The sequence below is a fragment of the Alligator sinensis genome, unplaced genomic scaffold, assembly GCF_000455745.1.
Source record: "Alligator sinensis unplaced genomic scaffold, ASM45574v1 scaffold297_1, whole genome shotgun sequence".
NCBI classification, from domain to species: Eukaryota; Metazoa; Chordata; order Crocodylia; family Alligatoridae; genus Alligator; species Alligator sinensis.
The window spans coordinates 2046120-2069850 of NW_005841848.1; the positions used below are offsets into that span (position 1 = coordinate 2046120).

Here is a 23731-nt window from a genome sequence, read left to right on the forward strand (position 1 = left end):
AGAAGGGAATTGGTGAGGTTTTATTCACCAAGGCGCCCCCGGGGGTTACAAGAAATAATGGCCACAAGCTAGCAGAGAGCAGATTTAGACTAGACATTAGGAAGAACTTCTTCACAGTTAGAGTGGCCAAGGTCTGGAATGGGCTCCCAAGGGAGGTGGTGCTCTCCCCTACCCTGGGGGTCTTCAAGAGGAAGTTAGATAAGCATCTAGCTGGGGTCATCTGAACCCAGCACTCTTTCTTGCCTATGCAGGGGGTCACACTCGATGATCTATTGAGGTCCCTTCCGACCCTAACCTCTATGAATCTATGTCACCCCTAGACATTAGGAGCCTAAATGGGCAGCCTCCTGCCTGGGAAACATCTGAATCGGTTTTCCATCAAGGCAGGCAGGAAAAAGATGGGTGGGCAGTTGGCCCAGAAACAGGTGGGTAGGCCAAGATCTCACCCGCACTGGGAAGGCCCTCTGCTCTTCCTAGATGGAATGAATAGTGAAAAAGCTAGAGGCTGGCATGCAATACAGGCAAGAAAGCCAGTCAGTGAAAATGTAAATTGAGGTGCCAGGGGGTGACGGACAGGCTGGGAGGGAGGAGAGGGGAAGTGAGATGTAGCAGGTAAAGGTGGAGATGTATCTGGGGAGTCAGATGTCAGGCAGGTTATAGTGTGTCATAAATCCCATGTCTATATTGAGTCCATGAGTTTCTCTATCTAGGAGGTTATGGTGGGGGCAAGGGAAATGCAGAGCTGCAGGGATCCAGTGGCAACGGCAAAAGCCCCACGCCACTGAACCCACCAGCAGTGCCACCGGATGTCGAGCTGCGGGACCATGGCAGCAGTGGCGGCATCGCCACACCACCAGCAATGCCAGTGACTCCACAGCACGCGGGTTCGCGGGAAGGAGGCGGCAGGAGCAGGATGGCTGTGCCAGCAACAGCCCAGCCACCTAGGATCCAGGAGCAGGATGGCGGTGGCAGCACAAAGGGTACATGTGCACCCCCTGAGAGTGCTGGTGCACATCCTGATCAGCCGCAGTCACTGCTTAGACAATCGGCAGAGGGGGCAGGCAGGAGCGCTATTGCCCCCCCCCCCCCCCCCCCCGCAAGCGCTGGCCGATTGCTGTGATCACTGCAGCCGCTTCTGGGAGCGTGCAGCAATCGGCCGTGCTTGCTCCCAGAAGCAGCCGCAGCCACTCCTGGAAGCAGCTGCAGTGATCGTAGCAATCAGCAGTCATGGAATTACCCATGGGAGACCCCCTCCCCGCCTCAGTTGGCGGGACTGAGGCAGCACCAGTCACCCATGGGCAGCAAGTTCACCACGCCACAAAACTTGCAATCCATCCAACGGCGTCCCATGCCACAGCCAGCAGGAGCCCGGAAACAGGACAAAGACAAAAGGCTAGCACCAGTGTGGATGTGTTTTGTAAGCATATGGGAGCCAATTCACTGCCCAGGGTAGCAAGACACCAATAAAAGCCTTGTGCGCCGGTCCAATGATGGGACCAGAAGTCCCCAGCAGCCAAGGGTAGGCTGCGGGACGAGTGCAGAGACAGAGAAAGACTCGTGGTGGCAACCTCTGTGTGGGGAGCTACCCTCGCACACCGACTCAGCAGAGTCAATTGATGTGCTACAGGAGGAGAGCTGTGAGCCCTATTGTGGAGAGGGCTGGGAAGGACAATAGGAATACAAGGAAGAATAGGACAACAGCTGAATACCACACTATGTCCCTGCAGCACCAAAGTAACAACAGGTTGGTGCTAGGTAGGGTGTAGGGGAGGTGAAGCCCCAAGATCCTCACGCTATCCAGTGACCATAGCTAGGCACCACTGAACGGGGAGTAACAGCTGTCCCCAAGATAAAAGATTTCCATCAAAGACATGGCAAGTGAGACGCTTCAGTGGATTAGGTGCCTGGGCAAACTGTCGGCCTACAGGACCGCGGTTGGCTCGAGGCGACTAGAAAAGCTTAAGCAGGGAGTTCCGGACAGGCACAACAAGTTACAGAGGTTGACACAGTGAAGCTCATAGGCTTGGCTGTGAAAAGTGGTTTGTAAATTCCCTTTAAGGATCAGGCCTGAGAGATTGGAGACAGAGTGGCTTTCTTGTGTGAAATGTGCCCCCACAGGCAGTTGGGTATTCTTGTCTGTAATAGATTGGATTAGTATGCTGGCAGGTTTTGCATTTCTTGTCATGGCATGGTCTGGATCCATTCAGTGTGTTTTAGGCTGTAGGAAGTTTGCTTCTGGTGATCAGGTTAGCAAGGTTCGATGCTTGTTTGAATTTACAGACTGCTTTTCCCAGACAAGCCTATGAACTTCATTTCATCAACCTCCTGGATACAAAAACTCATGGACTCAATATAGACACTGGATTTATGACACACGATAGCCTGCCTGATATCCGACTCCCAAGGCACCTCTCCACTTTTAACTGCTACATCCCCCTTCCTTCCCCCCACTCCCCCTTGCAGCCTGTCCCTCACCCCCTGACACCTCAATTTACATTTTCACTGACTGGCTTTCTTATCTGCATTGCATGCCAGCCTCCGGCTTCTTCACTATTCACTGCATCCAGGAAGAGCACACACACACCAACTAGATGCTTCCTCAGCCTGACGAAGGATTTTTAAACCCAAAATCTTGCTAAGATATATTTCTCCAACTATTCAGTTGGTCTAAATAAGAGATATCAGAGGTACCCTCAACTGGTCCATGCTGGGGCCAGGACCCAAAGAGGAGTCAAAGGATCAGGGGCCCACCATGAGGGATGCACAGAGCAAGAGGCTCAGGATTCCAACTGGCCTGAAGGCAGGGCCAGGGCCTAAGGGGGGGCCAAAGAGAGGGGACCACAGCTGGAGGGTGTGAAGGATGCAATGTGCGAGGCATGGGCCTCAGTGTTAGGGGAGGTACAGAGCTGCAGAATGGATGTCACCGCAAGACACCTAAATGGGCAGCCTCCCACCTGGGAAACATCTGAATCAGTTTTCCATCAAGACGTGGCAGGAAGAGAGATGCAGGCAGTTGGTCCAGAAACAGGTGGGTGGGCAGAGATCTAACTGGCACCAGGAAAGCCCTATGTTATAGGCTAACATTCCTGGTGTTATGTAGAGGGCACCAGTGAGCGTGCACCTTAACACACACACACACACAAAGTCACACGTCACCAGTTTTTCTTTGAACAGTTTGAGGTGCAATTTACCAGAAACTCCTGTACCTATCTCCTTCAAACTTGGCAAGCTTCATGCCTTCAGAAGGGGCTACCATCCCTGCTGCTTTCATCCAAAACTGCCAAAAAATGACAAAGTTATAGGTATTTCAGTATTCCCATTACAGTCTATGGCCGAAACACCAAATCATTGCCGAATCTTTCGAAGCCGAATGTCCTGTGAATTAGTCGAATCCAAATCCGAATCGAATACTTCCCTATTTGCACAGGCATATATATACACACACACACATGTATACACATACACACACCCCCACACACCATGTAGCAAAAGCTTTTTTTCACTCTCCTTAAACCACGTTCAAAACCCCCACACACATTACAGTAAATGCACCCACAGACCCGTGCTCCCACCTGAAGTTCTTTCCTTAGCCCAATCACACTGTTCCTTACTCCCAGCCCTGATTTTGGGGTTTATCCTGTCATTTCATTTGCTGTTGTTGTCGCTGTCACTGTTGCTTCTGCTACTTCTATCCCTGCTGCTGTCATCATCGCTGTCTCCAGGTCCTGTTGTCTCATTGTCCTCTTAACTGTCACTGTCCAGTCTCCCTCTAGGGGGGTCCTTGAACAGCCTATGCCAAGTGTCCCTCTGCCAGGTGGAACTGGCTGCGTCTTCTCCATTCTCTGCTACCGATTTCCAGTAGTAGGACTGCAGTTCACTCAAACATTTTCACACAGTCTGTCTCCTTGAGGATTATGTGTTTGTACATCAGGAGATTCCTGGACTTCCACAGGTGCCCCTGGGGCAGGACACAAACTGGCCGAAGCGGGCTGTTGGGGTCCCCTGACGTTTAGTCAGATGCGCGTACAGCGCCACCTCCCTCATCGTCAGCCTGACCCCTGTTACCTCTTTGCGAATATGGTTTACCTTTTCCCACACTCCCCTCACGTATAGACAGAGCCACAGGAGGTGGCCAATGGTCTCTGTTATGCCTTAACAGGTTTCTCTGGGGCAGCTGGGTCAACTCCCCTGCCCCTCTGTGTCTCCATGCCCTCACTGGGAGTGTGTAGTAGGGTATTAGCCAGTTCAGGTCTCTGTGGTCCTTTCATAGCTCCTTGTGGACGATCTACTCCCAGATGGCCTAACAGTCGTCATCAAGAAGCAGCTCCATGGTTGATAACCTGTCTCTGGGTCTGACTGCCTTCTATATCCTTCCTGTGGTTTGACATAGTCCTCGAGCCTTCCTTCTGTAGCCAATACTCACTCCAGAACTTGTCCAGGACCTTGCAGAATCAGGGAGTTTCATGGTCCACAATCTCCCGCCGGTCAGTGTGTATACCTCCCACGGTCTCAGAGGGTGTCCTGCAAAATACCTGACAAGCCAGGTGGTTTTGGTCTCTGTGCCAGTTACCAGCTTGCAGATCTGGCTCATGCACGTTGCTTGCAGGAAGGAAGTCTGGCATTTCCCTGCCCCCAGTCCGTTTCATTTTGTAAAGGGTGTTCCATGCCACCTTCTTCCCTCTGGATCCCCAGAAAAAAAACCACACATGGCTCTCTGGATTCTGTGGGCAACACGTTTTGGTGGGAGGATGACTAGTGCAGTGTACAAAACCACCAATAGCAACACTGACTTCATGAGCACCGCATGCACCTGCCCACGGAAAGGTGGTGTACGTGCCACAGACCCAACCTCTGCTTAACTTTGGCCTCCTTTTCCCAGGCTTTCCTTCCACTCAACTCAGGGTCAAACTCCTTCCTGAGAATCTTGACCCCCTCGTAAAGAATTGAGAACCCCAAGGACTGCAGGTCCCGGAGCTCACCCAAAGCCAGACAGATGTTGTTGCTCACATTGAGCTTGGGCCCTGCTGCTGCTTCATAGACCTATGTGCACCACAGGGGTCTTTCTACAGACCACTTATTACAGCACAGAATGTTCAGGTCATCCATGTAGGCCAGGACCCTGGTCTCTTCCTTGTTTCAGCTCAGGATCTGAATTCCACTCATCACAAGGTCCTACCTGATATGTTCCCCCCAGTTCAACCTGCTGCAAAGAGGCTGGCTGGGTCAGCATCTCTATGTGTGCTACTGTGGAGCTTTTTACCCCGTAGCAAGATAGTACTTGTATTTAGAAGTACTATCCTGCTGTGGAGTAAATTAGTTTACTCCAGCCTAATAGGGGTGCATGTGTAGATGCCAAGATGTTTATTAAGCAGCTAATTAGTCTACTGTGCAGTAAACATCTTGTGTAGATGCGCTTCCTCTCTGTGGGGCTTATTTGCATACTGCCATTGGCATGCAAGGTTAGGTTATCAGGACTGTCTCTCTTATCTGCATATTCACCTATTGGTATGTATAGATGAAGGGCTAAAAATCTCTTCTGTGCTTGTTTTCACTGCAATAACATGTTTTAATTGCTTTTAACATTCTGAATATAAGAGTCCAGCCAAATTAGGTTTGGGTAAACTGGCTCTGCCTTCTAGAACTATAAAGTTCCTAAGGGGGTTGATACTGTAAGAGAAAGTTGAGTAAATAACACTGATAGGTCAATGCTCTCACCATGATTTGTGCAAGTCTAAGGTGAAGGGACCCCCAGCTCAGGAATCACAAGGGGAAGAGGAAAGGTTCTAAACTGAAGCTTTGGGGCATTTGAGATACTATGGTTGTTTTATTTACCTGGTAGGGAAGACACTCTTCCTCTTGGCCTTGAATGACTCAAATATAGTGAGAGAGTAAAGGCCTATCTGTTGCACTGCAAGCAGGTGGATCCCTGCAAGAGTCTACAAATGCCTCCAAATGCAAGGATCTCGACTACACAATTTATGGCAATGGGAGACTGCTTTCGGGCCTTCCCCCTAGGTTGCTCCTTCAGCCTTTTGTCTAGGGACAAACGAGATTAGGGGACAGCTGAACTTCAAGGTGTCTGGGCTTGAGGCTTGCACACAGGATACCTGCCATGGATTTAGGAGTATCTGAAGCACCAAATTGATGAGTCTGGGTGGTAGAATACTTGGTGGTGGTAGTGCCACACAGATTTGAGTGATTGAGCTCTGCTCAGTCAAATTTTGGAACTTAATTTGGAAGTGGTTTGGCCCCCAGAACAAAATTTCAAAAACCAAGGTGTTTTTCCTAGGGTGAGGCCTGTCTCTTGCACTCCAGGCAGGCTGACCCCTGCAAGTTTTCCCAAATGCAGGAAACTCGATTGCACAACTTTGTGGCAATGGGGGACTGCTTCCCTGCTTTCCCCCTGGCCTGCTCCTATCCTTTTGGCTAGGAGCAAGCAAGACTAGAGGGCATCCAAAACCCAGCATCTCTGGGCCCTGAACTTGCATGTAGGATGTTTGCCACAGATTTAGGGAGTACCTGAAGCCCCAAAATGATAGGTCTGGGAAGGCAGATACTTGCCAAGTGGTAGAGCCACACAAACTTGAACAATTAAGCTCCACTCAGTTGAAATATGGAACTTGACTATTGGCCTCTGCCCAATAGAAATTGGAATTGATTTGGCCCTTGAAACATTTTTTGAACAGGGCATAGTATCCAAACAAAGAGGGAATGAGTGCTGGTGACAAACAAATCCTAGTCTGAGCCTGTTACCTACTAGGTCCTAAAGAGCTGAAATCCATAGAGTACTAGCAAGTTAGGTAGGAGCTTGTACTTACCAGATCCTGAAAGAGGATAGTCTGCATCTAAGAGAGGTGGGTTGTCTCTGCAACCAGAGGACAAGCCGTGCCCCACCCCCCAAGTGGTAGGCAGTGATAAGGAGCAGCAGCAATGGTGGCCCTCCCCCTGGCAGCAGTGAAGAGTAGTGCCCCACCAGTGGTGGTAAGCAGTGCCCCAGCAGCAATGAGAGTTGTGGTGCCCCCCCAGCAATGGTGAGCAGCAACAAGGAGCAGTGTCCCCACCTCCAGCAGCAGTGGGCAGTGATGAGGAGCAGTACCCCCCAACAGTGGTGAGGAGCAATGGGGAACAGCATCCCCCAGCACTGGCAAGGAATAGAGCAGTGCCCCAGCAGTGCTGAGATGAGGGAAACCTTGGACTAAGAGCTGCACTAGCTCTACTGAATACTTTGTCCACCTTGTGTGGGACTAAGCGAGAATTCTGAACCTACTGACTGTGCTAAACTGTTAGTAGTAGGTTGAGAAGGGCTTCTTGGCAACCGTCAACCCTCTGGATCATAGTGTATGTGCAAGAGTTCTGTGTGACCCTCGCACCAAAACCTTCAACACATGCACATAGGCAAGAGAATGTAAGAGTGAACACTGCCCTAAACCTACCACCCCTCCTTTAGACTATCAAGACAGAGTCCAAAGGCCAGACCCAGTCCAGATGTTCAGTGCCTTGATAGTTGTAGCTTCTTCCAAAGAGCAACAGATTAGACCTCAGTGACAGCACGTTCCTGTCAGGATGATGTCTGTTAGTCTTTCTCCAACCAAGGAGTACCCACAAGGCAGTGGGAGGTAGGGTTTGGAGGCACCCTATACTCACCTTACTCTGAAGGTTGTAACGTAGTGGTATTTTATAGGAGCAACCCCACCATGAGTAGCCCCACCACATTACCATCAAGCCTTCCAGTCTAATGCAGTTTACAGTCATACTGATTGATTATTAAGGGGTTATTAAACCTGTTTGTCAGCCTACCTCCCTATCCCCCATTAATAAACCCTGTTATAGTTTGATACTGCTTGCAACAGGGGAAGTTTGTTCACATTGGAATAACCAGGAAGAAATTATTTTCCCAGGTTTCTGGGTGAGGGTTTGAGCCAAGATAATCAATTTGTATAAAACCCCTAAGGTGAACTCACCCCTTGTTGCTGCTATCTGATGCCTGGCAGAAGGGTTACAATACTATTAACAAAATGGGGAGAAAGACCATCAGAGATGGCTTTCTGTTTTTGAACTAGGACACTTCAGTAACACTTTCTTCATCTTTACTCCGTTTGAAAAAGCTTACTTATTTATAGAAATACCCTCTAGAAGCCAAGGCTACCAGAGTCCTTTGCAATACAGGCACTGTCTCTCATCTTTCTTGGTACCATCTCTTTCATCTTTCTCTGTACCTGTACATCTGTAAGAGGGTGACACAGAAGCTAGGTCTATCATATACCAGGGCAGTGTAATGAAAAGGCTCTGGTCCCTATGCACTAAGTGTGGGGCCCAGAGGGTGCAGAGTGGATGAAAGACTCTGAACCAGAATCTTTTAATAAAAAACTAAGAGATGACTTATTAGCATAAATCTGAATTTTAACTTGGGTGCCTTACTTCTTTGTAGTTAGTCATTATACTGAAAAAATCCATAAAGTAAACAATTTGTGCTAAAAGCAACCAAAACTATTGTGTGATAAAATTCATGGCCTCCTGTATTTAACAATACATTGCATTCTTAGGTTGCAGACCATAGTTTGATCCCAGATTTCACAAAAACTGACCAGCAGAGGCTCAGAGCACCCTAAGCTCTGGTAAGGAAGGTTTCATGTTTCTCCACAGAGAACCTTCTGGTTATAGAGGCTTCATCCACTCAAACATGGGGTGGGGGGGGGAAATCAATGAATAACCAGCAACAAGTAATTATCTATAATAATAATAGGCTTATTTTGTCTGTCCAGAGCACTCTGGTTGTCTCAGCATCCAATCATAATGCTTACTGAAACAACCAATCAGAGTCCTCCAGACAGACGGAATAAGCGTGTTATTATTATAGATCCTGAGGCATTTCAAACAGATATACAGGCAAGTCAGAACTAGAATGAAGCACCCCCCGCCACACCCTGCTGCAGAGTGGGCAGGCTCCACTGAAGAAAAAACAAAAACAAAAACAAAACAGTGAGGGGCCCAATCCTTCCCACCCCAGAGCCAGCCCAGACCAACGGCCAGGGGGCGAGCTGCCAGTGGGCCCTGAGCTGCACGGGGCCCTGGTTCTATCCTCTGCAGCGGCGGCAACCCCAGGACCACATGCCAACAGGTGGGTCCTGCAGAAGGGGTGCCACTGCCATGGAGGGAAGCACCATGGTCCCCTGCTGCTCAGGGGCTGCATGACCCACCAGCAGCTTGCTCCCTGGCCATGGGAGATGCAGGCAGGCTTCAGGAAAAGATAAAAGATCAGGCCCCTCAACACTTTTTTTTTTCCCCTCAGCAGACCATGCAAGCTACCACCAGGTTGTACCACCCCTGAGCTGTGGGGGGGCCAGTGCTTCCCTCTGCAGCAGTGGTGCCCCCTGAGGCCGCCCAGGCAGGGTGCTAGCTGCACGGGTACAGCCCCAGCTCGCAGGCAGCACCCGCCAGATCCAGCGGTGCACAGGGCACCGGAAGCATGGGTGTGCTCAGGGAAGCTCAGCTTTGGCGACCTTCCAGCACCCCATGCACTGTCTCCACCAGTAACAGACCACAGTAAACTATAGATTTTTGTCAGCCAATCACAATGACTACTGCCAGACAGAATAAGCATGTCATTATAATAGAAAAAATTAGAATTTTGGAATAAGATTTCTAGAAAAAAAAATGTCTAAAAGACTAAGAAGTCCATCTAGCAAATGTGAATATGATAGAATATTCCTAAGCCTGTGTTTACACACAGACAGCTTTATGTAGTCTTTTCAAGGGTGAGAAGTTATGATTCCCTTATAGTATTCAGTCAAGGGATAACTAAAAATCCTGTTTTTAAGGAAATACCTTTACAATAAAAAAAATCTAAAATGTTTTGTAAGTTTCAGCTAGTAATGTTATATTACAAAAATAATTAATTAAATATAGTGATTTCTGTTGCAGTTGGGTTTTACTGCTTTAACTTTTACTGTTTTAGAAATATACTGCTTTATCAGTATAGTTATTTCCCACAATATGGGTGCAGGAAGGGAAATAAGCTAGTGGTACAAGGTATCTTTGTAATGGTGTAATTGCATCCACATCAGATACTATGCTCATATAACTATATGGATAAAAAAAATAGCACCTCTCATGGAAAGTTTTGCTCAAACAAAACTGGGTGTAGACCAGGCCTTCAACAATCAGACCAACTCACAAAAAAATTTTCCATTATGACTGACTGCACATTATATAGTTTAACAATCATATCACAGATGTTCAAGCAGCAAATAAATGCTGCTTTGCCCTGGTCATAGCAGCTGCTAAGTCTCTGCAAGCAGATTTATTTTGAGTACTGGCCACCCGACTTGACCTGTTGTCACTTAGTGACTGACATGAGCTCGTTCTGATGTGAGGAAATTTCATGCTCTGTTGCAGAGAAAAATGAAAGTTTGAACCATCCACTTGTGTGGATTCCAAACAGTATCTGAAGGGGAAAACTTTTCATGGCTTGGGGTGAAGGAGTTAATGGCAGCATTTCCTTTTATAGCAATGCGCTTTCAATAATGTCAATGTTACCTGTAACTAATCGTAGAATCATAGAAAATGAGGGTTGGAAGGGACCTCAGGAGGTCATCTAGTCCAACCCCCTGCTCAAAGCAGGACCAGCCCCAACTAGATCTTTCCAGACTGGGCTTTGTCAAGCCAGGTCTTAAAAACCTCCAAGAATGGAGATGTCACCACCTCTCTAGGTAACCTGTTCCAGTGCTTCACCACCCTCCTAGTGAGAAAGTTTTTTTTTAATATCCAACTTAAACCTCCCTTGCTGCAACTTGAGATCATTGCTCCTTGTTGTATCATCTGTCACCACTGAAAACAATTTAGCTCCATCCTCTTTAGAACTACCCTTCAGGTAGTTAAAGACTGCTATCAAATCCCCTGTAATATGTACTGGATTATAAATCATTAGCAATAATAAACAGATAATAAATAGCATTACACATTTTTGGACAAGCTAAAGAACAGTTCTTAGAAGATGTTTCTAGACACAGCTATTCTGTCATATAGGCTTCACTAGAAGCAAATGCTTAGAAGGTGGTTAATTTAAAGTACACAAGACACAATAAGTCATTGCACAGAAACAGTTAAAAAAGCTTTCAGAGTTCTTACAATAGGATGTTAACCGTGAACTTGTTAAACTTCCAGGCAACAAGTTGACTTCCATCACTGTATGGGAAACAGTTAGGGACCACAGAAATCTGAAAAGATGAATGGAGGAACTCAATAACAAAGGATCAAGTCACTTGAATTTTTTCTTAAGAGTTACTGTTATTACATTGGTTCAATTCCTTCCTGTTCTTCCCAAAAAAACTGTCTCCAAATCAAACAATGCATTTAAAATGGAGGAAGAAGGGCTACCTCAGCTATTCTGAATCCAACTCAAAAACAGTAAAGTTGTCTTGCAAGAAACTGAAAATTATTCTCATTATTTATATTAGTATTTCTTTTGATTTTCATTCACACACAAAATTTTATTTATAAGTTTTTTGCAGAGGTTAGTAGGAATTAGCTTACCATGCAATTACTCTAGGTACCTGTCATGCTTTGTAATTTGATATTTATATTTTCAGTTGTTTTGTAACTAACAAAGGATAGTTCTACAATGTATATTTTTAAAAGAAAGTTGCATGTACTTCAAATTCACTTTACTGGAGGCAAACTGTGAGTTATCAATGACATGAATATCAATGTCCCAGTCTAATAGGGAAAATGATAGTTAAATAAAATGAGAAAGGTAGTTATCTGTTAGTCTGATGTCAGACAGAAGGCAGGGTAGATTTGCACCTTACAGACCAACTAAATCAGAGACGTGTGTGCAGGGTGCAGCAATTCCAGGGTGGGGAAGGAAAAAATTAAACTCACACAGGTGCACTTTGTAGTGGTGGTGGGAACTGTGCTCATGCAGGTGCATGTTACAGTGCACATTACAGTGAGGGGGCCACCTGATGCAGTGATAGAAGGAGGGAGCACCCGCATGTCCGCATCCCCCTGCCCTCTCACTGGTGGAGTTTCTGGGGATGTGACCTGCAGCAGCTTAGAAATTGGACAGCCCTGCTGTAAGAGAAAAATTGGGAAAAGGTTGCTGAGGGGTGAGCACTCACCATGACTTGTGTAGTGGTCTAAGTTGGAGGGACTTTCAGTGTAACAGAAGAGACTTGGAGAAGTTCCCTACAGGATCTACTAAGCCTCATGTGGAAGAGTACTTGTGATGGGCAAACTCCTGCAAGGGATTCAGTTGAGGCCCGTTACCCATTTGTTTGTAAAAGAGGTGAAATGGCTGCAGTACAAACAATGGGGTCAGGCTGAGATCTATATCTGCAGTATTCCAAAAGAGCTGAAATCCTTGAGCTTGCTTAAGGTCTAAAGGAGTTGGGTTGCCTTAGCAACTGGCAGCGGGTCAGCACCCCTTGGTGGCAGTGTGGAGCAATCACGCCCAGTGATTATGAGGAGCACTGACAGCAACAGCAGAGCAGCATCCCCCCATGGCAGTGAGGAAAAGGGAATGCTTGGGCTAGTGCTACCAAGTTCACCCTGTGTGAGACTAAGACAGAACTCTGAATTCACTGACTGTGATAAATTGTTAAGTTGGTTGAGGTGAGATACTATTAACAGTTTCCCCGAGATTGTTTGTTTCTTTTATTTTCCCAGGTTTCCGGGTGGATACTCAATCAAGCCAATTTGTATAAAATCCCTAAACTGAACTCACAGCATCTGATGAAGTAAGCGTGGGCTCACAAAAGCTCATGCAGTACGTCTCTGATTTAGTCTATAAGGTACAGTTAAATAAAATGTCACATCATATGAGCTAGAAAGGGAAAAGACCTACTAGTATCAAGCCTCTTTTCATGCCGAAGCAGGACTGTCCCTGCAGTTTATTCAACAAATTAGTTTGATCCCAATTTCCCTCTAAAAAGTATAATATGTATACCCAACTGTAAATATTCTTTTTGCTTTACTCCATCAAGGAATTCTACCTGCTGTGCTTTCTATCCTACCTATTCATTTTAATTAATTTCATTGTTCAAAGAGATTAATTAAATATATGTTTTACCATATGGACAATTAACTCTTTTTCCCCCCTAAACTAGATAGTTTTCCCTAAACTAGATAGAAGACAGTATAAATTATGCAATTTTTATATCCCATATAAACAACATTCTTAAACTGGAATCAAGGTTGACAAACATGAGAAGTGAGAAAAACAGACTTTTTGTATTTAAAAAAGACAAAACCAGGAAATTTAAAGTTATGGTTAAACTTAAAAGAAATCCAGTCATTTGAAAGTATGGACATGCACCATTAGAATAACCCAGACTCTTTAAAAAGCTGTCTTATCAATGCTTCCCTTAGATCTTGTTCCTTTCTTACTTTCTTTGAAATGTGTAGATTTCGAACAAAGGATTATTTTAAAAAAAGAAAAGGTAATGGAACAGTGACTGTACCATCAAAATCTTTCTTAATCATTTTCTATAAAGAAGTCTGATACTGAAGACTTCTTCAAATTAAAGAAGCCAGACTTGTAAAACTTGTGGGTAGCTTATCAGAAATATGTGCTACATACCATTGTTTTTTAAGCGGTTGCCTAATACAAACATTCTATACTAATTGTGAAGTTGTATGACCACAACAAGCTTTTTCATGCAAGTGTTATAATTTTATAATTGGTACCTAAGTGGCCTATCTGCATAAAATTCTGTTTAATGACACTTGTATAATTTATGACATGTAGACAGGTCCTGTGTGCTTTGTATTGCTGTGAACAAACAACAGAATTGGTGAATTGTTGGGTTTCTGTTACTTAGTGTTTATCTGGGAACGTTTTGGCTATTTTCACTATTTTTGAATTATTCACATGCACTGAGAAATTGAGAGCAGGATATTGTGCAGAACTCCTAAGCTCTATGGTTCACTGCAACTCAGGTAGCAGGAAGTTCCACAGGAACTGGCTTCCCAGGGCCCAAAACAACCTCCATTAATAATCTGCTCCCTGCTCTCCAGGCTGTACCAAATTCTGCCCGCTCTGTATTTTAAATCTTGCTCATGTATCTCATGTAGAGCATATCTTTGGCTCTATCAGATTGGCCATGCCTTGTCAGTGTGTAGAGCCATGCCATCTGGTCCACAGGGGACCCCACAAGTCCAAAAATTTGGCAGCAGGGTAGCAATGGCAGCAATGACTGGATAGTAGGCTAGATCAGCTGGCTGGAGATGGTGGGGGACTGATCCTGTAGTGCAGGGTCCGAGCAAAGGCAGAGTGGGAACCCCATCTGGCAGTGCAGGGCTGAGGAAGATGGCTTGGGCCCCTGATCAGGGGCACAGAGCCAGGGGAGACAGTGAAGGGCCCCAATCAGATGGCACTTGTTACCAAATCTGCCCATTACTTTGGGGTGTGCTCATTTATTAGGGATAGTTTCTAGGGTCTTGGTGATTCTGTCAATGTGCTGCTTGTGTTACTATACGGAGCTGTATTTCTCCCTTCTGCAAGCCCTCACCCCCAGTGGAGCTATCTTGCAGGACTCAATCTCAATGGGACTGGGTTCCTCCAGTCACCAAATCAGTCATACACACAAACACACACAAATTAACGTGACACGCCTGACCTGGCCGGGCTGATCAGCATGGACAGGCTGACACCCTCATATGCCAAGAATCAGTTCATAAGAGCAACAATAAAATGCAGTCAGACACAAGCACACAGGTAAACAGAATCCCTCTGAATCCGGCTGGGTGTCCAGCTGACACCCTCATGGGCCAGCATTCAGTTCATAAGGGCACGTCTGAGTCAAACTGGGTCAATCAGCCTGTACAAGCTGATCCCCTTATGTGTTTCAAACTCAGCACGTCCCAATCTTTGGCCTCTTGATGAGCAGACCCCACAATAATTTGGGCTTCACAGGGATCTTTAGCATAGGTAAAAGAAGCGTTGCTGCAGAGCACGGGAGGAAAGAGAAGCAGAGAAGGAAAAATATACCCAATTACTACCAGTTTGACTATAAAAGTTATTTATTGCTAAGCATATGAAATATATAATAGTACTAGTAGTAATAGACATGCAAAAGAAAAACAAACACCAACAATGACAATACTACCCTGGTTTCACTAAGTATTTGGGGAAACTTAGCTCAAGCTTAACTGATACAGTTCAGGTTCAGAAGTTTATGCCTAGAAAGAAGACAGAGAACGCTGGGATCTCACCTAGTCCACGGTACTCAGGCTGCAAAGCTGACAGGCACAGTCTGTAGCACAGTCCTTGAAGGGAGAGATGATCTGTTCTTCCAGCGTCCCAAGAACGACAGGGGATGGTGTCAGCACAGGGGTTTTCTTCTTCTCCTTCTTTCCTCCTGCTTCTACTTCTTTTCCTTCCTTTTCCTCTTCCTCTTCTCCCTCTAGCAGCACACACACTTACAGATTTTTATACCCTCAGTTTAGCTGCTTCGAAGCACCCTCAGTAGTGTAAATCATTGTCTTTTCTATTGACAAGGGGTTATCTGGTTTGGACCATCTCAGGAAACTGATTGATAATCAGGAAACACTTAAGATTAGGGAGTAACCCAAATACTTGGGAGCCAGCTTGAGATTCCTATGGGTGGCAGATATACTGATGGGATATCTCATGGTTTCTTCAGGAACAATAGATAGCTTGCAGCATCAGGATTTTGGATTTTTACTTGTTGTGCACAAGCCTCAGCTTAGCATGACTTTTCCAGATCTTACTATAGTCTTTTAACAGACTTAAAACAATTATTGGGGTGCTCATAACCTTTTGTGGAGAGGACTCCCACCAGTCGTCTCGGGAAAGATATGACAACACCTGGGATTAGGGCTCCAGCAGGCTGGATGCTGTGATGAACCCTTAACCATTGTTCAAATGTTGCCCATACCCCCTCTGACTCGGTCTCTTGCCTCAGCATTCCCTAACCCGGCAACCGAGTTTTAGTCAATCAAGTTTAAATAGGCCTCCCATAGTGGGACCGGGGAATGTACGGCCCGAGATGCCTATTAAACTTAGAGCTGTGTGTGTGTGTCTGGGGGGGAAAAGTCCTTAGCAAATCCAGATTAGAACTGGTCTGATAAATGCTGAGCTGGGTGTGTGTGAACATGGGTTGATTAACATTGGAAGCACAGATTCCCCATCATGCAGCGCTCTCCTGCTTCTCTGGTCCCAGAATTCACTGCAGTCTCTGCTTCAGGCTTTCTGTTTTCCATCTCTCATGTAAATGAGACCTAGGGCAGTTGATTCACTCTTGTCACCCTTATCTGGTGAGGGTCTTAGGTGCGTCTCTCACTGCATCTTAATCAGTTTCGTTTAGGTAGAGGAGGGGAGGGAGGGGTGAGTCCTTTGTGAGTCAGACAGACTGCATCCTGTGTCCCGACTGCCCAAGAATACAGAGCTGAGACGTAACACACTACACCCCAATCCAGGGGCAGAGGTTCTGATCCAGACTTCGGACCAGCCCCCTGCACCAGAAATTTGCAATACAGGAGGTAGGTCCCTGAAATCAAGAAACACTAAGGTTTCAGGAAGTACAATAAACTCAAATCTGTCAGGTGCTGCTGCTAATGTCTATGGCTTCCTCACTATTTTCTTGTACTTGGACTAGACTATCATCCTGAAGACCCACACTTCTGCATCACTTCTCTTCATACTGTCAGAGTCCCTTCCATAGTTCCTACAGTGATGCTATGGGGTCCTTCCAATGAAGCATCAGATCCTAGCAACTCCTGCAGGATTCAGTGGGATCGAGTGAAACCCACTTTTAGCCCCTTATATGTCCCTCTTAAGCAAGAATCTGGATGCAACATCAGTGAGTTTTCCAGATCCTCTGTTCCTTTCTGTGGGATGTCACCAAGGGAAAGTCTATTGGTCTCAATCAATGGCTAGGGTCACAGTGTATTAGGCACTATAAAAATAAATTTTAATGGTCTAATCCTTTTCTCAAAGAGCTTTGATTTTGTAACTGTAGAGATACCTTACAAACTATCTTGTAGCAAAATGAATTTCTGCCATAATCATAGAAAGATACTGAAATATTGCAATATGATATGTATGAGACACACCTGAGAGTGGGATCATGAGGAAAGAGCATTAAAAAAATATAGTAAATGATTTTTACTGACACCAACTGAGTCAAGAAGGCAAATAAAACTTTGCGCCCTCGGCCCCCAAAGCCGACATTCTAATTAAACTACTTCTTGCCAAACACAACCCATGTTGTCGTAGCTTAAACACTAAAGCATAACACTGAAAATGTTAACATGGACAGCTAGTCCCGAGTAACATTTCAAGTCAACCCAAGACAGACCCCCACACCCGGCCGCAAATGTCATCAACCCATATTTAGCTCACCCCCTCTGTATGTATATCGCGCATTCATCTATTTGCCCCATACACACATCCCCCCACTCAGATTAGTCCACATACACTTGTGTTCTTGTTATCCGCGTCATCTTTTGTTCAGTATTAACTGTTACTAGTTTCAAGCCCATAACTGGACACGGCTTCCATGTATTGCTTTTTAAGAGGCCTCTGGTTATCACTCTCACGTATATACCTTGCAATTGCCTGGACATTCATCCCTCTTCTTAGAGGCCTCAACCCGCACCGTCTTGGTCACCACTCATTTCAATCCATGATCGCGGCATCTCTAACTTTAAACACATTTAGTGGATTTTTTATTTTTGGGGGGGAATTCATATTCCTCATGGGCGACTTGTCTTTAAGTTCCCGGTCAGTAAGAATAACACCCTAAGCTTATAAAACTAAACACTTTTGCCTCAGCTCTCTCGGGCATAACCAAATTAATGTTCTATTATACATCCCTTAATGTATAATGTATACATTATACATTAGATCAAAATCCAAACAATAAAAGGAAAAATCTGAGATAGATATCTATCTATATAAATATAGATAGATATCTATATCTATATATCTATATATCTATATATCTATATATATATCTATATATATATATATATATATATGAGAAAGTTCTCTCTTTGGTTTCTCTTTTATTCTTAGACTAATGTTATGTGACATATTACAAAATATTGGTTTTTAAAAGGTTTGTTCACCAAAAAGTGACTTCATGCCATTGTAATATCATAGCAGCCTCACTGCTATGGAAAATAGTTGTAAGCCCTATTCAGATATGGACAGAAACAAATGTAGTTGTTTAAATTAATGTTAAATCTGCATATTTTTAATTCCCTAATTTAGCTCTACTGTAATTGTTCACAAAATTACTATAGTTTTTAGATACAGCAGTAACCATAGCAACTAGGCATCATAATTTAGATAGCAATCAGAATCAAGTCCACTAGTCATAAGCAAAATTTTCAGGCTAGTGAGGTAGGAGACAAAAACAATGGTTAAGAAGTATCTGTGCCTCAATACAGTTATATCCAGAAGTTGAATTCATGTATATTGAATCTGTAGTTTGTATTGTGCATACAAAAAATGTTGAAATATGACACTATAATGACTGCAAATCAGGCCTGCATATAACTGTTAAAAGTAATAAGTAACAACAACAAAAATGTAATGCAGCACTGTTCTTAAGGACTAAAGATTGGCTGGGAGGTGTTCCTGAGCAAAGAAGTTTCTCATCCTATTACTTGTTAAAAATTTCACTTTATTTAGGACTCTGGCAGTGTAGTGAATACATAAGAAGGTACAGTCATTCCACCTGACCACTGCTTTACTAATTCAACATTCTGCTTAAATATGAAACATGATGCACCCAGTGCCACTCTCAAGAAATAAAAACAACGACCATTACATTCCATGAAAATTATGTCTATGAGTCCAAGGCAAGAACTGAACCCCAACACTTTCTTCTGACTGGTAAATATGTTAGCTTGTGGGGTCATTCTAGCGAGATGTGAGGATCATTCTGTGTGCAAACATTCCATCACTGCCCGTCTCTCTCTTTCAGGGCTATGCAACTCCTCCTATATCCATCTGCTACCAGTGCTATAGCTTCTTACACTGACAGCTAGTCTCCCCCAAAACCACAGGCAGCTTCCCAACCACTCTCCAATGTCACTAGCTAGCTCTGTTCTCTCCTCTTTCCTCTTCTCCCTCTGTGTAACTCCAGGAACCACCCACATTCAGTCTACTTCTGTCCTAATGCTCTTTGCTTCCCTTCAGTTTTGCTCTTCTTCCCCCACCCCACAAACCCTACATCAACTTCCTCCATGACTATCCACTTAAACCCTTCTAGAATATTCTTTTTGACCAACTCCTACTTCTGTGTTGTTTCTCAATGTGCAAAACTGGGCTGCTGGTGTTTCTAGATATATAGGTGTCCTTCCCCTCCAAGCCTCTCCATCATCCTGCTGCTTACGTTCCAAGATAGGGTTGCCAACTGTTCTTAAATTTATGGATGGTTAGAAAAAAAACAGCCTAAAATTGCCTGTGTGTGAAGTCTGTAAAAAACAAGCAAACAAACAAACTGATCTGTTCATAAAAATGAAGACACTCTGAGCTTGTTTCAAGATCCGTGTCAAGATGAAGCTATGTTCACACATCAAAACTGGACCGAGAGAGCAAGAGCAGTACCACCTGTTGTCTAAGTGGGAGCACTGCTCAGAGCCCTGCAACGTACTGTCTGCCAGTAACTGTCTTACTGACGGCCAAACTTTTTTTACTACGATTGATGTTAAACCTCTAAATGTGAACCCTGCTCATGTCACTGCTGTCCAGGTCAAGCAGAAGGGTTACATTTACATTAGGTAAAACTCATGTCAGTAAAATATATATTACTGACATGAGTTTTACCTAATGTAAATGTAACCCTTCTGCTTCACCTGGAAAGCAGTCCAGCAGCATGTGTGTCAATAAAAAGTTTGCACAGTCATAAAAAGTTTGCAGACTGTCAGTAAAACAAATTTTCGGGGGTTGGTAACCCTGTGCTGAAAACAAACTAAGATTTGTCACTGGAACAACTTCCTAGTTCAGCATTCCTCAGCGCCAGCTGTGTCAATTCAGGCCTCTTCAGCCCTAGCAGAAGAGATTTTGCTATCCTAAGGTTTATACCATCCTTCTGTTTGTGTAAAATATTAAGGTGCCCTCTCCTCTGGAGAAGAGACAAACCTGTAGCTATGAACTGCTATGAAATCACTTTAACCACAGACAATCAGTCCAGCATAAGAATAGCAAAAATATTTATTACACAAGGAAGAAAAATTATAATTATAACTGTATGTTGAAAGAGTAAGAGAAATTAGAAAATAACCATAAAGAAATAGAGCAGAAATCACCCTGCTGTACTCCTGCCATCTGAGTCAAAGTTCCTTAAAGCAGCTTGCCATCCCAGTTATCCCAGCTGGGGGACTCAGTGACCCAAAGCCCATGGGTCATAAACCAGCAGTTCAACCTTGTTAGGCTCAAGCCACCCCTCAGAAAACACCAGCTCTTAGTTTTCACTCTATTTTTATTTGGAAAAATAATATAGCAATTTTTCTATTGAGAGGAACTCAGAAAGACCACAACAGATCAAAAAGTGTCAACACTACGGATTCCTATATGAAATCTCTGAGTTTACCTTGTGAATCATGTTTGCCCACCTAAAGTTGTATGACATCCTGCAGCATCCTAAAAGGATGTCTAGGCACCCTGGTAGAGCACCACTGCACTAGACAAAAAACTTACTCTCATGGAAACCCATCTAAACTAATCCATTCATCTACTGTATTTACCCGAATCCAAGATGAGTCTGAATTTAAGATGACCCCCAATAATTAAGATACTATGCATAAAAATGTATATCTTTGTTACAATATCCCATGTATAAAATCTAATTATTGAGGGTTGTCTTAAATTTGCTCCCCTCACCACTACAATAGGAAAAGCAGCAGCAGCGAGGCAAGCAGTGGGGAGGCATGAGCAGCAGATGAGTCAAACAGCCTGACCCCCACCCACTGCCCCCCTGCTGCCTGCCCCCCATGCCTATCCTGCTGCAGTACCTGTACCCCCTGGAACCTTCCCCCTCCCATGTCTGCCCCATCCCATGCAGTGCCTGCGCACCCTGGTGCCTCCCTTTCCCACCACTTGCCCACCCCACCACTGCCGCTGCAATTTACCCTGAGTCGTGGCTCTCAGTGTGGTCCCAGCTCCAACTTCTCTCTGGCCCAGGGCATGGAGCATGTACTAGCTCCAGCCCCAACCTGGCCAAACATCTACAGCTGCACCAGTGGCAGCTCCAGCCCAGTCCCCAGGGTCAGAGCTAGTGCTAGGGCTGGAGCTGCTACTGCTGCCTGTCCAGGCCACCATGTGCTCCATGCCCCAGGCTGAAGCAAAGCCAGATCTGGAGCTACAACTCGGGGTAAGGGGCAGCGGCAGAGGTGGCACAGCAGGAGGCAGGAGGGCGGGGCAAGAGTAGCACAGAGAAGCAGTGGGAGGGTTAGGCAGGGTGCCAGAGGTGGCAGAAGCAGGCAGGGGGTCAGGGTGTTGCAGGGCAGAGGTGGGGGGCAGATGTGGGCTGGCAAAGATGATGCAGGGCAGAGGTGAAGGGGGCAGAACAGCAGCTCCAATTACAAGCCCATGTTGAGACCAGAGCCAGAGCAGCTACAGATGCCTGTCCCCCTGGCCCCTCCCCTGCCTTCTACTCAAATCCTAGATAAGGGGCTCATCACCCCCATGCTAAATGGTTGGAAAAAACTCATCTTGGATTCAAGAAAAGATGGTCTATTCTGTTTCTTTAGTGGGACTGTTCCACTTTGGAACATGTTCAAGACCTTCATCTTCAATGTCTGGTTACTAGTTATAATACCAAACCCATTCCATTATATGCTTCACTGACTTGTTTTGTAGGGGCTTGGTTTAAGTTACTATATAAAACAGCTTTTAACTGGATCATATGCTTGCTGAACAAGATATGAACTCTTTTATAAACCATTTGACCCAGAGAAGATGATACACAAAAGATTTCTCTGGAAAAACATTCAGCTCTTGAATCACTGAAAATATCAAGTCTAACTTGTGAGCACTGCAGAACTCAAGAAGCTCACAGCTTTACCTCACCACTCCTTAAAATAGTATGTCTCTCTATCTAAAAGTACTTGGACACAGAGAACAGTTACCTTGAAAAGGAAGCAAACTACTGGCGGGGTCACAAGTTACTTAGATTGTAATTTTCCCTCTGTCTCTTGTTTATGTGTTTGTGTACATTTTTAGTCATGTTACTTAAATATAATGGGGGACACTGCTTACAAAACAGTTTTCTAAAACAGGGTATGTATGTCTCCTCATCTCAGCCTAAGCAGGCACCTATTTGTGAAGTTTACCACACCAACAGGACAGTGTGTATTCTGAGCTCAAAATAAAGGCCCTTAGAATTACACAACAAGAACTGAAATGAAACGAAAGATTATTTAAGTTTGGTTTCAGTTTATGGTTTTTTATTTCTGCATTCCTAAATGTAAACAGTGAAATTTTACTAGCTTGGGAGAAGAAATGAATCTTTTCTTGCGAGAGCAATTTTGAGAGTTTCTGCATATCAGGTAAACAATAATTTTTTCCTTCACTCAAGTCATGGCATAATAGCAGAGATCTGAGTCTCTTGGAACCAAGGTTTCTGTTTAATTGCAACTGTCACCCACACTCAAAAATGAAAAAAACACTTAAACCATTCCATTTTGCTAGCATTTTAGTCTGTGTTCAATCTTCCTCTGTGTCACTTTGTCCAGTATGATTATTCATAAAAGGGAGTGCCTATGAAACATCACTGCGTATCAAAGTAATTAGCTAGCTACCCTGCCTAATTTAAAGAGGAAACCACTAAAATGTCCCACAAGGAATTGAGGTGAGGGAGAAAGCAGATTTTTCCATGTAAAAGGGGATGTTTGTACCCTGTCAGAATGAACAGAGTCTGCATATCTTTGGGGTTTGACAGAGGCCCTCTGCCCCACCTCCCAAGAAGTTGGAAGCATTTGTCTGCCCATAAAATTAAAGGGCAGTTGCAGGGAGGCTTGGTTACTCTCATTTTAATAAAGTAGTCCCTGGGATTAGAAACTGAAATAAAGTCTAATTATTAGTAGTATTTATTTCAAGGTAGAGCTCCTTTGATTTTAATTCATGTTTCTTTTCTACCATTCACATCAAGAATTGATGCATTCTTGAAATTGGGATTTATTATATAAGTATTCTAATATTATAAAGGCCTTCATCTGTCTGTCTGCGCCTGTCCGTAATGCATTATTCGCGCTCTGGTTGGCCGACAAACAGCAACGGAGCAGACAGAACAGGGGGGCCTCGTTCCCCCCCTGCCCTGCTCTCTGCAGATGGCAAGGATGGAGCACACGGTGGGGGGGGGAGGCAGTGAGGCCACTGGAGCTGGCCTCACCCCACCTCTTACTCCTAACAGGTGACAGCAGTGGTGGCGAGCGGGGTCAGGATGCCGCACAGGGGAACAAGGCCACAGGCTCTGGCCTCAGCCCGCCCCTCCCTCTTTCCATCGTCACCACCTGCAGGTCCCAATGCAGGTCCCACCTGGGTTGGGGGAATAATGGGCACGCCCCAGCAGTGCAGGGAGGGGAGGAATGGGCCCAGGTCCCACGCGGTGGAGCCGGGGGACAAGCCGGCCCGCTGTGGCGGGGGGGACCAGCGGGCCTGGGCCGACCCAACAGCAGCAGGGGAATGGGAGGAGTGGGCTTGGAGCTGACGGGGGAGGGGCGGTGGGGGAGGAGTGGACGCAGGCCCAATGTGGGG

General features: G+C 45.2%; 1 protein-coding gene and 2 pseudogenes across 1 annotated transcript in view; 2 read left to right on the top strand and 1 right to left on the bottom strand.

Annotated features, from left to right (window-relative positions):
- LOC102383253 overlaps positions 1 to 23731 on the bottom strand; it is a 95961-nt gene that overhangs the window by 52400 nt on the left and 19830 nt on the right. The window contains exon 8 of the mRNA XM_006015953.3: positions 11128 to 11216. Within this exon, the coding sequence (XP_006016015.1) occupies positions 11128 to 11216 (89 nt within the window). The remainder of the gene's footprint in view (positions 1 to 11127; positions 11217 to 23731) is intronic.
- LOC112550954 lies at positions 5825 to 6013 on the top strand (annotated as a pseudogene).
- LOC112550953 lies at positions 6225 to 6405 on the top strand (annotated as a pseudogene).